Source organism: Dendropsophus ebraccatus, unplaced genomic scaffold, assembly GCF_027789765.1.
Source record: "Dendropsophus ebraccatus isolate aDenEbr1 unplaced genomic scaffold, aDenEbr1.pat pat_scaffold_918_ctg1, whole genome shotgun sequence".
Lineage (NCBI taxonomy): Eukaryota > Metazoa > Chordata > Amphibia > Anura > Hylidae > Dendropsophus > Dendropsophus ebraccatus.
This window is the reverse complement of record NW_027210518.1, coordinates 24,126-40,508: the sequence shown is the minus strand read 5'-3', so window position 1 is coordinate 40,508 and position 16,383 is coordinate 24,126. Positions and strand designations below refer to the sequence as shown.

General features: G+C 50.2%; 1 protein-coding gene across 1 annotated transcript in view; it reads left to right on the top strand.

Annotated features, from left to right (window-relative positions):
* LOC138781069 (ankyrin repeat and SOCS box protein 2-like) overlaps positions 1-16,383 on the top strand; it is a 46,797-nt gene that overhangs the window by 7,564 nt on the left and 22,850 nt on the right. The window contains 1 exon segment of the mRNA XM_069956759.1: positions 5,322-5,426. Coding sequence (XP_069812860.1) covers positions 5,322-5,426 — 105 coding nt within the window.

The following is a 16,383-nucleotide window of genomic DNA, read 5'->3' as shown; positions in this document are numbered from 1 at the left end:
ATCACGGGCACTTTCCTGATGTACACAATTCTTCATTAGCTGCGCACCCCCCACCACCCGCATAACTCACCCGCCTCCCTGGTGTTCACCTGCTACTGCCGTCCACATCGGCTCCCCCGGCGTCCTGCTTCCTGCCACCCCCCCCCCCCCCCCCCCAGCGACACAATCCATCCCCCCCCACCTCCGATTACCGGCAGCAGCCCGGACCCACACCCCAGCGGCAATAGCCCCCCCCCCAGACCTCCGATTACCGGCACCCGCCCGGACCCCGCGCCAAGCTGCCAGACATCCCACACCCCCCCGTACCTCAGAGGTTCCCTCGCCGCACCAACCACCCTCTTCCCCCCGCCGCGGCATCAGAAGATCAGGAACCAGGACAGGTGAGATCAAACGCGCGCCCCCCCCCCCCCTATTTTTCTTCTGATCAGGAAATCCTGAAGGTTTTTCCTGATGGTTTCCTTAGGGTAAAAACAGATTACTGTCAGGAAATCCTGATACTTTCCTGATGACATTTAAGGCCTCCTGATCAGGATTTCCTGACAGTAAAAACTGACACGGACGTGTGAATGGGGCCTTACATTGGGGTTTACTTGTTTTATAGAAGTCTAAGGGAAAATGCGGCTTTAGGGTATATTCACACGAGCGGGCTCGCAGCGAGATTCTCGCTGCGAGCCCGGCAGGTCCTGTCAGTTCCGATAAACTACATACTTGCTGCGGTCTAAACGACCGCAGCGAGTATGTAATTATACTGCGCTTAACCCCTTCTACTCCCGCCGGCTCCCCCGCTGTAAGCAGCATACATTACCTGTCCTTGCTGCACGGGTCCGGCGTCCTGCTCTCCCGTCCGGCCAATTAGTGTGTTGCCCAGCCGCAGCCACTGATTGGCCGGGCGGGAGAGCAGGACGCCGGACCCGTGCAGCAAGGACAGGTAATGTATGCTGCTTACAGCGGGGGAGCCGGCGGGAGTAGAAGGGGTTAAGCGCAGTATAATTACATACTCGCTGCGGTCGTTTAGACCGCAGCAAGTATGTAGTTTATGGGAACTGACAGGACCTGCCGGGCTCGCAGCGAGAATCTCGCTGCGAGCCCGCCCGTGTGAATATACCCTTAGGCCTTGTTCACACAAACAGCCGCTGTCTGTGTTGGGCAGTGCGGAGTGCAGGCACATTGGGGTGTACATTGGGGTGCCAGCACATTGAGGTGTACATTGGGGTGCCGGCACATTGAGGTGTACATTGGGGTGCCGGCACATTGGGGTGCAGGCGCATTGGGGTGTACATTGGGGTGTGGGCACATTGGGGTGTACATTGGGGTGCGGGCGCATTGGGGTGTGGGCACATTGGGGTGTACATTGGGGTGTACATTGGGGTGCGGGCGCATTGGGGTGTGCATTGGGGTGCGGGCGCATTGGGGTGTGCATTGGGGTGTGGGCGCATTGGGGTGTACATTGGGGTGTGGGCGCATTGGGGTGTACATTGGGGTGCGGGCGCATTGGGGTGTGGGCACATTGGGGTGTACATTGGGGTGCGGGCGCATTGGGGTGTGCATTGGGGTGTGGGCACATTGGGGTGTGGGCACATTGGGGTGTGGGCACATTGGGGTGTACATTGGGGTGTGGGCACATTGGGGTGTGGGCACATTGGGGTGTAGGCACATTGGGGTGTGGGCACATTGGGGTGTGGGCACATTGGGGTGTACATTGGGGTGTGGGCACATTGCGGTGTACATTGGGGTGTGGGCACATTGCGGTGTACATTGGGGTGTGGGCACATTGGGGTGTACATTGGGGTGTGGGCACATTGGGGTGTACATTGGGGTGTGGGCACATTGGGGTGTGGGCACATTGGGGTGTGGGCACATTGGGGTGTGGGCACATTGGGGTGTGGGCACATTGGGGTGTACATTGGGGTGTGGGCACATTGGGGTGTACATTGGGGTGTGGGCACATTGGGGTGTGGGCACATTGGGGTGTACATTGGGGTGTGGGCACATTGGGGTGTACATTGGGGTGCGGCCGTGTGTGCGCAGTCTGTTTTCTGAGCAGCCGCAGAGAACGCCGGTTGTAGTATATACAGAGTGTATCCACCACGGCTGGTGTTCCATACATTACAACGACCGCTGCAATATACACTGTGAATGGGACCTTCAAATAAAAATTAACCTAAAAAACTGGATTTTTCTCAAACAGAATTTCTCAAAAACAAAACAGAACACAGTGAATCTACAGATTTGGACATTTCACCTGGTAATAATAACATAATATATACGTAGCTGGGTCCCCCCCCCGGCTCATCCCCCCCCCGGCTCATCTGGCCGAGGGTCTCACTATGTCCTGATATAGCAGGAGCCATGGCTGCGCTGTGCCCCCCCCCCTCGCCTCATTGTAAGTACAGATACAATTAGTGTACAGACCCCCGCCCCCTCCCCCGCCCTGATAACAGCGACTACTGCACCAGACCTGACTGCACCATGGACTCATCCCTCTTTGTCCTCTGATCTTCATCTTACACAATGATGAACTAAGCGGATGAGCTGTGGGATGGTATCACAGCAGGTGCTATCCTGACAGGTGTATCTAATCATGCATCTAAGCCTATCATGTGTGATACTAGCTGGTGTATCTAAGCCTATCATGTGTGATACTAGCTGGTGTATCTAAGCCTATCATGTGTGATACTAGCTGGTGCATCTAAGCCTATCATGTGTGATACTAGCTGGTGTATCTAAGCCTATCATGTGTGATACTAGCTGGTGTATCTAAGCCTATCATGTGTGATACTAGCTGGTGTATCTAAGCCTATCGTGTGTGATACTAGCTGGTGTATCTAAGCCTATCGTGTGTGATACTAGCTGGTGTATCTAAGCCTATCGTGTGTGATACTAGCTGGTGTATCTAAGCCTATCGTGTGTGATACTAGCTGGTGTATCTAAGCCTATCGTGTGTGATACTAGCTGGTGTATCTAAGCCTATCGTGTGTGATACTAGCTGGTGTATCTAAGCCTATCATGTGTGATACTAGCTGGTGTATCTAAGCCTATCATGTGTGATACTAGCTGGTATATCTAAGCCTATCATGTGTGATACTAGCTGGTGTATCTAAGCCTATCATGTGTGATACTAGCTGGTGTATCTAAGCCTATCATGTGTGATACTAGCTGGTGTATCTAATGCTACGTTTACACGGAGCGATAATTCGCCCAATCGATCGTTTAACGATTTTGAAGCAACGATTTGGTTTTTATAGCGATCAGCGTTTAGACGAATAGATTGTTAGAAAAATTGTTTGAAAATTCATAAGAAAAATTGTTATTGCGATCGTTTTTAAGATCGCTTAAGCCCATCTTTTACATAGGGTGAACCGGTGAAAGACTTTACACGAAGCGATCTGCGAATTTTCGGCGTACGACAAATGATTTAAGAACATGTTGAAAGATCAAAATGAACAATATCTCGCTCGTCGTTTGATCGTTTGCTGTGTTTACACGGTACGATTATCGCTCAAATGCCATCGTTTATGCGAAAATTCAAACGATAATCGTTCTGTGTAAACGCAGCATAAGCCTGTCATGTTGACACTAACTGGTGTATCTAAGCCTATCATGTGTGATACTAACTGGTGTATCTAAGCCTATGATCTGTGCCTGGGCAGTCAGAATGAAACCCTCCATGGCCAAATCCTGAGAACTCTTATATATATATATATAACGTCTTATAACAAAACCCATTCCTGGATAGTAATGGTGAGGCATGTCATAGTAAGGAGGTGGGGGTTCACACAGCCGACTGTCTACTGTATGGACTGCGTCTGTCACATGACTGAGTGTATTCCCCTGGACTGTCACATGACTGAGTGTATTCCCCTGGACTGTCACATGACTGAGTGTATTCCCGTGGACTGTCACATGACTGAGTGTATTCCCCTGGACTGTCACATGACTGAATGTATTCCCCTGGACTGTCACATGACTGAGTGTATTCCCCTGGACTGTCACATGACTGAGTGTATTCCCCTGGACTGTCACATGACTGAGTGTATTCCCCTGGACTGTCACATGACTGAGGGTATTCCAGTGGACTGTCACATGACTGAGTGTATTCCAGTGGACTGTCACATGACTGAGTGTATTCCCCTGGACTGTCACATGACTGAATGTATTCCAGTGGACTGTCACATGACTGAGTGTATTCCAGTGGACTGTCACATGACTGAGTGTATTCCAGTGGACTGTCACATGACTGAGTGTATTCCCGTGGATTGTCACATGACTGAATGTATTCCCGTGGACTGTCACATGACTGAGTGTATTCCCCTGGACTGTCACATGACTCTTGGGGAGATGTATCGGACCTTGGGCAGAGGATTGGTAAAGCAGTTACCATAGCGACCATACTGAATTTAAAAAAAAAGAAAACTAAAAGCTGGAATATGACTGGTTGCTATAGTAGCTGCTCCTCTGCACAAGGGAGGGCATTTATGGCGCTGTGATGTAGGAAGATGCTCCTTGTTACCCATAGCAACCAATCACAGCTCAGCTCTTATTTTACCAGCACAATGAAAAATGAAAGCTGAGCTGTGATTGGTTGCTATGGGAGCTGTGAGTGGTTGTTTTGGGAGCTGTGATTGGTTGCTACAGGAGCTGTGAGTGGTTGCTACGGGAGCTGTGAGTGGTTGCTATGGGAGCTGTGAGTGGTTGTTTTGGGAGCTGTAATTGGTTGCTTAGGGAGCTGTGATTGGTTGCTACGGGAGCTGTGAGTGGTTGCTATGGGAGCTGTGATTGGTTGCTACGGGAGCTGTGATTGGTTGCTACGGGAGCTGTGAGTGGTTGCTATGGGAGCTGATTGGTTGCTACGGGAGCTGTGAGTGGTTGCTATGGGAGCTGTGATTGGTTGCTACGGGAGCTAAGATTCTTCCCATATGGCAGTGCAATAACTCTCCCGCATGGCGGTGTGTCCCCCGGCCTCATAGTGGGGGGCTTGTTTGCAGACTACAGTAGAGATGAGCTGTGGCCGTTGCAATGGGTCAGGTCTCGGCCGGGGGAGGGTGGCGCCTGCCCTTGGACCTATAGATGCTGGGAGCGTCTCTTTATTCCATTGTTGTCTTATATGGTCATTCAAATCCCAAGACGTTTCCTCCCAGGGCCAAAAATAATCAGGAGTGTGGTGGTGGTGGAGCAGCTGATCCAGAGCCGGCACCATCTGCTTCCATTCAGCCTGCAGGAGGTCGGAGCTGTCACAGCCTCCTCCGCTCACAAGGTGCCATGATCTGCTTCTCCTACTCCGAGTACTTCTCATTGTTTCATTCATGTCGCCACAAATCCAGGTCCCTCCAGGCGGCCGCCGCAGCGCAGACCCCCAACCCTGACGCCAGCTCCGGGGTCCTGAGGAAGAGATATGATGGCAGCTATTTCCAGACCGCCCCGGCAGTGTAAGTGACACCTATTGTCTGCGGGGATGGTGGTGGGAGGGTATGGAGATGCTGGGGGGTACGGAGGTGGTGGGAGGGTATGGAGATGCTGGGGGTACGGAGGTGGTGGATAGGGATGGAGGTGGTGGGAGGGTATGGAGATGCTGGGGGGTACGGAGGTGGTGGGAGGGTATGGAGATGCTGGGGGGTATGGAGATGCTGGGGGGTACGGAGGTGGTGGATAGGGATGGAGGTGGTGGGAGGGTATGGAGATGCTGGGGGGTACGGAGGTGGTGGGAGGGTATGGAGATGCTGGGGGGTATGGAGATGCTGGGGGGTACGGAGGTGGTGGGAGGGTATGGAGATGCTCGGGGTACGGAGGTGGTGGATAGGGATGGAGGTGGTGGGAGGGTATGGAGATGCTGGGGGGTACGGAGGTGGTGGATAGGGATGGAGGTGGTGGGAGGGTATGGAGATGCTGGGGGGTACAGAGATGGTGGGAGGGTATGGAGATGCTGGGGGGTACGGAGGTGGTGGGAGGGTATGGAGATGCTGGGGGGTACGGAGGTGGTGGGAGGGTATGGAGATGCTGGGGGGTACGGAGGTGGTGGATAGGGATGGAGGTGGTGGGAGGGTATGGAGATGCTGGGGGGTACGGAGGTGGTGGATAGGGATGGAGGTGGTGGGAGGGTATGGAGATGCTGGGGGGTACGGAGGTGGTGGATAGGGATGGAGGTGGTGGGAGGGTATGGAGATGCTGGGGGGTACAGAGATGGTGGGAGGGTATGGAGATGCTGGGGGGGTACGGAGGTGGTGGGAGGGTATGGAGATGCTGGGGGGTACGGAGGTGGTGGGAGGGTATGGAGATGCTGGGGGGTACGGAGGTGGTTTATAGGGATGGAGGTGGTGGATAGGGATGGAGGTGATGAATGGAGATAGATGTGCGAGGGATATGGAGGTGGTAGATGGAGATGGCGGGGGATAGAGGTGGTGGATGGAGATGGAGGTGGCGGGCGGATAGAGGTCGTGGGGGTATGAAGGTAGTAGATGGAGGTGGCAGATAGAGGTGGCGGGGGGTATGGAGGTGATGGATGGAGGTGGCGGCGGTATGGAGGTGATGGATGGGGATGGATGGAGGTGGCGGGGGGTATGGAGGTGATGGATGGGGATGGATGGAGGTGGCGGGGGGTATGGAGGTGATGGATGGAGGTGGCGGCGGTATGGAGGTGATGGATGGGGATGGATGGAGGTGATGGATGGGGATGGATGGAGGTGGCGGGGGGTATGGAGGTGATGGATGGAGGTGGCAGCGGTATGGAGGTGATGGATGGAGGTGGCGGGAGGATATGGAGGTGGTGGATGGGGATGGATGGAGGTGGCGGGAGGATATGGAGGTGGTGGATGGAGGGGCTGGAGGATATGGAGGTGGTGGATGGGGATGGATGGAGGTGGCGGGAGGATATGGAGGTGATGGATGGGGATGGATGGAGGTGGCGGGAGGATATGGAGGTGATGGATGGGGATGGATGGAGGTGGCGGGAGGATATGGAGGTGGTGGATGGGGATGGATGGAGGTGGTGGATGGGGATGGATGGAGGTGGCGGGAGGATATGGAGGTGGTGGATGGGGATGGATGGAGGTGGCGGGAGGATATGGAGGTGGTGGATGGGGATGGATGGAGGTGGCGGGAGGATATGGAGGTGGTGGATGGGGATGGATGGAGGTGGCGGGAGGATATGGAGGTGGTGGATGGGGATGGATGGAGGTGGCGGGAGGATATGGAGGTGGTGGATGGAGGGGCTGGAGGATATGGAGGTGGTGGATGGAGGGGCTGGAGGATATGGAGGTGGCAGGGGGATTTCTCTGATCTTTGGGGTACATTACATTGATAAATACTTGAATTGCAATTCTCTAATGTATGGATGTTGCCCTTAGACATCTACTAGTATGTCAGTAGTCATGGTGCCCGGTGCAGGGTTTAGATGGTGAGTGATCATACATGGGGTCCATGACAATAACCCCTTTATTAGTAGTGTGTCTTATAGAGAGAGTGGAGATGTCCTTTAAATGCAATGTCTACTTAAAGGGGTTATCCAGCGTCGCAAAAACATGGCCACTTTCTTCCAGAGACAGCACAACCATTGCCTCCAGGTCAGGTTCGGTTTGCAATTAAGCTCCATTCACTTCAATGGAACTGAGCAGCAAAACCTGCACCCAAACTGAAGTCAAGTCCGGTGCTGTCCCTGGAAGACAAGTCCGGTGCTGTCCCTGGAAGACAAGTCCGGTGCTGTCCCTGGAAGAAAGCGGAAATGTTTTTTTTTTGGGCTGGAGAACCCCTTTAACAATACCTTCACGCTATTAGAACACAGTGACTCCAGCTTAGCTGTGGTTGTGTGCAGGGCCGTTTTAATACATTGGTGGGCCCAGTGCACAGCCCTCAAGAGTGGGCCCCCCCTTCCCTTTCGGCACATTGTATAATGTACTGAATTTGCCCCCACACTGTATCAGGAGCCCCAATACATACAGTAGTTACCTTATAACACTATTTCCACCATACAGTGATTATATATTACATAAAAACTGCACTAAACAAAACAGAAAGATATCACCAATGATACCATTACATAAAACCGCCACATCATGACCCCTAACACTACAATCCTATAACAGAGTGCAGTTACATCCAGTGACTCACCGGGGGCGTCTTCTCCGATCAGAGTCTGTCACCTTTTCTTTTTCTCTCCATCCAGCCTGGGCCACCTTGAAGTCTTCTCCTGGCTGTGAATCTTCTCTCCAGAATCTGCCAGACAAATATTTTAGGCTCCAACACATACAGTAGTTAGGTCCCTTGTACCCCTATACAGTAGTTACACCCCTCTGTACTCCTACATAGTTACACCCCTCTGTGCCTCCATAGTTTTAAGGTGTCCCTGTAGTATATAGCCCCTCATGTGCTCCTCCAGTTATATACAGCCCTCCTGTGCGCTCCCCCATTAGTATATAGCCCCCCTGTGCACTCTCCCCAGTAGTATATAGCCCCCCCTGTGCTCTCCCACAATAGTATATAGCTCCCCTGTGCTGCCCCATAGTATATAGCCCCCTGTGCTCCCCCATAGTATATAGCTCCCTGTGCTCCCCCATAGTATATAGCCCCCTGTGCTCCCCCATAGTATATAGCTCCCCTGTGCTCCCCAGTAGTATATAGCCCCCTGTGCTCCCCAGTAGTATATAGCTCCCCTGTGCTCCCCAGTAATATATAGCTCCCCTGTGCTCCCCCATAGTATATAGCTTCCCTGTGCTCCCCATAGTATATAGACCCCTGTGCTCCCCAGTAGTATATAGCCCCCTGTGCTCCCCAGTAGTATATAGCTCCCCTGTGCTCCCCAGTAGTATATAGCTCCCCTGTGCTCCCCCATAGTATATAGCTTCCCTGTGCTCCCCAGTAGTATATAGCCCCCTGTGCTCCCCAGTACTATATAGCCCCCTGTGCTCCCCCATAGTATATAGCTTCCCTGTGCTCCCCATAGTATATAGACCCCTGTGCTCCCCAGTAGTATATAGTCCCCTATGCTCCCCCATAGTATATAGCCCCCTGTGCTCCCCAATAGTATATAGCCCCCGTTCTCCCCCATAGTATATAGCCCCCGTTCTCCCCCATAGTATATAGCCCCCTCTGCCCCCCATAGTATATAGCCCCCTGTGCTCCCCAATAGTATATAGCTCCTCCTCCCATATAACATTGAAAAAAACAAACACTGTTACTCACCTAGGTCCACGCGTTCCTCTTCTCTTCCCTCTTGTGGCTGCACTTCCTGCGGTCACAAGAGGCTGCACTCCCCTTACCCTCGCGCCGACGCTCCAGTGACGTCGGGCGCTAGAGGGAGAGCGCGGCCTCTTGTGACCGCAGGAAGTGCGGCCACAAGAGTGAGTGACTGACAGGGAGGGAGCCAATGGCTCTCTCTCTGTCAGTGTCGCTGCTGCTGCAGCGCTGACGCGCCGCAGCAGCAGCGGGCGGGCGGGGGCAGCGGCGGACGGGGGGGCCCTGCAGGGGGCGCCATGGAGGGGTAAGTAGATTACCCATCCATGGCGCTCCCCCCTGACAGGCTGGTGGCCGGAGCCCTGTGCGACCGCATTGGTCGCACATAGCAACGGCCGGCCTGCTCGGGGGGGGCCCCTTTAACCAGTGGGCCCGGTGCACGTGCACCATGTGCCCTCTGGTTAAAGCGGCCCTGGTTGTGTGAATGCACAGACCTTGGCTTCTGCTCGGTCCCCCATGCTTATCAACATGTCGAAAAAAAATCGTTGGTCTTTCAACAATAATTCGCTAATCTTTTCGTTGAATAAAAAATCTTTCAGTCGTTCTTGAAATGTCTACCTACATTTCCCCACGTTTTAAACGACCATGTAACGATGTAACGACTGCAAAAAAATCGTTACACTACAGATATCGTTCACGTTCCCACACGTATTATGTGTTATCGTTCGCTTAAAAAAATCGTTAAATGCTCGTTAACGAGCGGATCGTTGGAGCGAGTCTATGAACGATAATCGTTCCGTGAAATAGGGCTATTACACTGCATTAGATCACAGCTATGGACATGACTGTAGCTTAGACTGTGTCTGAGTTCCTCCGCCGTCCCATGGAGCCTCCACCATGCTTTACACTGCAGCTCATGGAGTCACTAAACTTCCAGTGACATAAAGCTGCCAGTTCTGAGTGACAGAGGGGAGCCTAGTGTCCAGGATCTTCTCCTCTCTGGGCCAGAGTGAGGAGCGTCTATCAATCTGGAGGACCCGCCCCCTCCTGCATGACACACACATATCCCATTGATGTGAATGGACACTGTGTAATGCTTTGTTTCACCTGTGGTGGCGCTGTAGGGAAATTGAATACTTGCTGAGGTTCCTAGAAGGGGGATACATTATGATATGTTTATAATAAGTAAGTGAACCCCCATGTCAGAGAGAGCTATTATAATGACGAACCTGATGGGGGACACCTAGCTCCCTGGAGGACAGGACTCTATTTCTCAGTATATGGATGTGAGGGTTGGGGTCAGAGGTCAGCATCTAGCGGCTTCTATAGATCCAGTCACAGGGAAGCTGTAATGTACATTATATACATATAACACCTTCGGGTCAGACCCTGACCGAACTTTCCCATCATACACTGAGACTTCCGCCATTGTGCACGGGATGAGTGGCCCTGTTAGTATGAGCCCCACTGCAGGTCACGCCGCAGCAAACGGGAGCGATGGAAATGACAATCCCAATAGGGTTGTCACCCAGCTTTTCCATTGCCCTGAATGGCAGATCTGCTCCGGTGTCATCTGTGCCGATTCTGGATATCTCCCCCAATAGTGGCTGACACCCAGCTTTCTCCTACTCCTGAAGAACAAGTGTCACTGATACGCCTCTGTATATAACCGAGCAGCCACTCAGGAGGGACAAAGCTTCTGGAATTATTACTACAGCCATGATGGTTGTCACCCAGCTTTCCCAGGATCCTGAATAACATATCTATTATACAATATTCTCTTACCTGCTCCTTCATTGCTATATACCTGAGCAGATTGGCCATTCAGGACTAGGGAAGCTGCAGTCCATACAGCCCTATCATTGTCACATAGCTTTCCCAGACCCCTGAACAGCACATGGGCCTGGACTGATGTCTCATCCTCAGTTATCATGATATAACTGAGCAGATTAGGACTTTAGGGCCAGGAAAGCTTTGCTACAATGGATGTTCCTGCTTTTTCGCAATCCTAAATGTCAGATTACAGTATGGCACAGTAATGGCAGCCATACTGGTTGTCACCCAGCCTTCCCATAAACAGCTGGGGTGACATATGAATATGGTAACAGAACTGTACGCAGCCGATGAGGATAGTTCCAGGGGACGCTCCTCGGGGGGCTGCAGGTCCGCCATTACCTAGAGCCCCTGCTCAGTAATTCAGCCCAGCTGGGGGTGATCAGCGCTGTAAGTAGAAGCAGATCCTGATCCCATATCATCACACTAGATGGGCCACCGGCAGGTAGATGGGGCCGAGAAGCTTTCATCTTAAGTGTAAACATGTGATCACATATAATCTCCATGAATCCCCTAGCTGAAGGTAAATGAGGGCTATTATATTATATAATGCTACAGACAATCCATCACAGGCCGTGCACATACATGATGTCATTCACCGGCCATGGACGTCCCTGGGTGAGACAATATGAGGGGCCCCTGAGGATCGCTCACAAAGAAACAGCCTGCAAGATTATATTAATAGGGTAGAGAAGAGTAGAGTAAGAGCATATAGAGCGCTAATAATACTGCCATATACAATGCTAATAATGCTGCCATATACAATGCTAATAATACTGCCATATACAATGCTAATAATACTGCCATATACAATGCTAATAATACTGCCATATACAGTGCTAATAATGCTGCCATATACAATGCTAATAATACTGCCATATACAATGCTAATAATGCTGCCATATACAATGCTATTAATACTGCCATATACAATGCTAATAATACTGCCATATACAATGCTAATAATGCTGCCATATACAATGCTAATAATACTGCCATATAGAGTGCTAATAATGCTGCCATATACAATGCTAATAATGCTGCCATATACAATGCTAATAATGCTGCCATATACAGTGCTAACAATGCTGCCATATACAGTGCTAATAATGCTGCCATATACAATGCTAATAATGCTGCCATATAGAGTGCTAATAATGCTGCCATATACAATGCTAATAATGCTCCCATATAGAGCACTAATACTGCCATATACAGTGCTAATAATGCTGCCATATACAGTTCTAATAATGCTGCCATATACAATGCTAATACTGCCATATACAATGCTAATAATGCTGCCATATACAATGCTAATAATGCTGCCATATAGAGTGCTAATAATGCTGCCATATACAATGCTAATAATGCTGCCATATAGAGTGCTAATAATGCTGCCATATACAATGCTAATAATGCTCCCATATAGAGCACTAATACTGCCATATACAGTGCTAATAATGCTGCCATATACAATGCTAATAATACTGCCATATACAATGCTAATAATGCTGCCATATACAATGCTAATAATGCTGCCATATAGAGTGCTAATAATGCTGCCATATAGAGTGCTAATAATGCTGCCATATACAATGCTAATAATACTGCCATATACAGTGCTAATAATGCTGCCATATAGAGTGCTAATAATGCTGCCATATACAATGCTAATAATGCTGCCATGTAGAGTGCTAATAATGCTGCCATATAGAGTGCTAATAATACTGCCATATAGAGTGCTAATAATGCTGCCATATACAATGCTAATAATGCTGCCATATACAATGCTAATAATGCTGCCATATAGAGTGCTAATAATGCTGCCATATAGAGTGCTAATAATACTGCCATATAGAGTGCTAATAATACTGCCATATACAATGCTAATAATACTGCCATATAGAGTGCTAATAATGCTGCCATATAGAGTGCTAATAATGCTGCCATATACAATGCTAATAATGCTGCCATATACAATGCTAATAATGCTGCCATATAGAGTGCTAATAATGCTGCCATATAGAGTGCTAATAATGCTGCCATATACAATGCTAATAATACTGCCATATACAGTGCTAATAATGCTGCCATATAGAGTGCTAATAATGCTGCCATATACAATGCTAATAATGCTGCCATGTAGAGTGCTAATAATGCTGCCATATAGAGTGCTAATAATACTGCCATATAGAGTGCTAATAATGCTGCCATATACAATGCTAATAATGCTGCCATATACAATGCTAATAATGCTGCCATATAGAGTGCTAATAATGCTGCCATATAGAGTGCTAATAATACTGCCATATAGAGTGCTAATAATACTGCCATATAGAGTGCTAATAATACTGCCATATAGAGCGCTAATAATACTGCTATATACAATGCTAATATTACTGTGATATAGAGGGCTAATAATACTGCCATATAATACCGTAACAGCTGTAAACACATAATACTGCAATATAGAGTACAAACAATACTGTCATACAGAAGAATACCTTGCTGTGTCTACACGGTACCATATAGGAGGCAAATAATCAGCAGCTGTGGGAACATACCGCATGGCTGTGCCCAGATGATGCCACCATAACGGTACAACCGATAGAAGGCTGTTTATGCCAGGTCCACCCCAACGTCACTGATAGTTTATAGGGCTAGTGATATATTTATCCATGACCCGTCTTCTTTGTGCTGCCTGGAACAGCTGTCAGTGACAGTCACCCGGCGGAGGCAGCAGGGAGGACAGTGAGGACCCTCAGCGAGCAGGCGTGGGGGGCACGTTACAAGGTAATAACACTGGCTTCTGTCTCCTGAGGGTCCCCTGACCCCCGCAGCTGCCATGACAGCTGAACCAGTCTCCAGTCAGGCAGGAGGACACTTGCTGTCAGTCGGCCGCCCATGGGATCTGTACAGCTAACGTGTTACATGTGTGACCCTGTGTGTGGGGTTCAGGGGTCGCCCAGCTCTGGTGACGTAGGAGGTAACACAGCAGCATCCCATAATCCGGCATAGAGATTATTCTAGATTACAGGACAGGTCTGTGCTGAGAAGCAGTGCCGGATTATGACAGCAGAGCCGCTCCATAACTAGGTATATGTGCCTATCAAGCCCTGGGAAAGCTGGGTGATGCCCCTACCAGGGTCATTTCATGTTTCTTCCATCCTAAGCATCAGTTTCAAGATGGACGGTTATATTGGAGCACACATGGTGGTGTTGGGGATGGTTATATTGGAGCACACATGGTGGTGCTGGGGATGGTTATATATGAGCACACATGGTGGTGTTGGGGATGGTTATATTGGAGCACACATGGTGGTGTTGGTATTGGGGATGGTTATATTGGAGCACACATGGTGGTGTTGGGGATGGTTATATTGGAGCACACATGGTGGTGTTGGTATTAGGGATGGTTATATTGGAGCACACATGGTGGTGTTGGTGCTGGGGATGGTTATATTGGAGCACACATGGTGGTGCTGGGGATGGTTATATTGGGGCACACATGGTGGTGTTGGGGATGGTTATATTGGGCCACACATGGTGGTGTTGGGGATGGTTATATTGGAGCACATGGTGGTGTTGGGGATGGTTATATTGGAGCACACATGGTGGTGTTGGGAATGGTTATATTGGAGCACACATGGTGGTGTTGGGACGGTTATATTGGGCACACATGTTGGTATTGGGGATGGTTATATTGGGGCACACATGGTGGTGTTGGGGATGGTTATATTGGAGCACACATGGTGGTGTTGGGGATGGTTATATAGGAGCACACATGGTGGTGCTGGGGATGGTTATATTGGGGCACACATGGAGGTGTTGGGGCTGGTTATATTGGGGCACACATGGTGGTGTTGGGACGGTTATATTGGGCACACATGTTGGTGCTGGGGATGGTTATATTGGAGCACACATGGTGGTGTTGGGGATGGTTATATTGGGGCACACATGGTGGTGTTGGGGATGGTTATATTGGGGCACACATGGTGGTGTTGGTGCTGGGGATGGTTATATTGGAGCACACATGGTGGTGTTGGGGATGGTTATATTGGAGCACACATGGTGGTGCTGGGGATGGTTATATTGGGGCACACATGGTGGTGTTGGGGATGGTTATATTGGAGCACACATGGTGGTGTTGGTATTGGGGATGGTTATATTGGAGCACACATGGTGGTGTTGGGGATGGTTATATTGGGGCACACATGGTGGTGTTGGGGATGGTTATATTGGAGCACACATGGTGGTGTTGGGGATGGTTATATTGGAGCACACATGGTGGTGTTGGGACGGTTATATTGGGCACACATGTTGGTATTGGGGATGGTTATATTGGGGCACACATGGTGGTGTTGGGGATGGTTATATTGGAGCACACATGGTGGTGTTGGGGATGGTTATATTGGAGCACACATGGTGGTGCTGGGGATGGTTATATTGGGGCACACATGGTGGTGTTGGGGATGGTTATATTGGGGCACACATGGTGGTTTTGGGACGGTTATATTGGGCACACATGTTGGTGCTGGGGATGGTTATATTGGGGCACACATGGTGGTGTTGGGGATGGTTATATTGGAGCACACATGGTGGTGTTGGTGCTGGGGATGGTTATATTGAAGCACACATGGTGGTGTTGGGGATGGTTATATTGGAGCACACATGGTGGTGCTGGGGATGGTTATATTGGGGCACACATGGTGGTGTTGGGGATGGTTATATTGGGGCACACATGGTGGTGTTGGGACGGTTATATTGGGCACACATGTTGGTGCTGGGGATGGTTATATTGGGGCACACATGGTGGTGTTGGGGATGGTTATATTGGAGCACACATGGTGGTGTTGGGGATGGTTATATTGGAGCACACATGGTGGTGTTGGTGCTGGGGATGGTTATATTGAAGCACACATGGTGGTGTTGGGGATGGTTATATTGGAGCACACATGGTGGTGCTGGGGATGGTTATATTGGGGCACACATGGTGGTGTTGGGGATGGTTATATTGGGGCACACATGGTGGTGTTGGGACGGTTATATTGGGCACACATGTTGGTGCTGGGGATGGTTATATTGGGGCACACATGGTGGTGTTGGGGATGGTTATATTGGGGCACACATGGTGGTGTTGGGGATGGTTATATTGGGGCACACATGGTGGTGTTGGTGCTGGGGATGGTTATATTGGAGCACACATGGTGGTGTTGGGGATGGTTATATTGGAGCACACATGGTGGTGTTGGGGATGGTTATATTGGAGCACATGGTGGTGTTGGGAATGGTTATATTGGAGCACATGGTGGTGTTGGGGATGGTTATATTGGAGCACACATGGTGGTGTTGGGAATGGTTATATTGGAGCACATGGTCGTGTTGGGG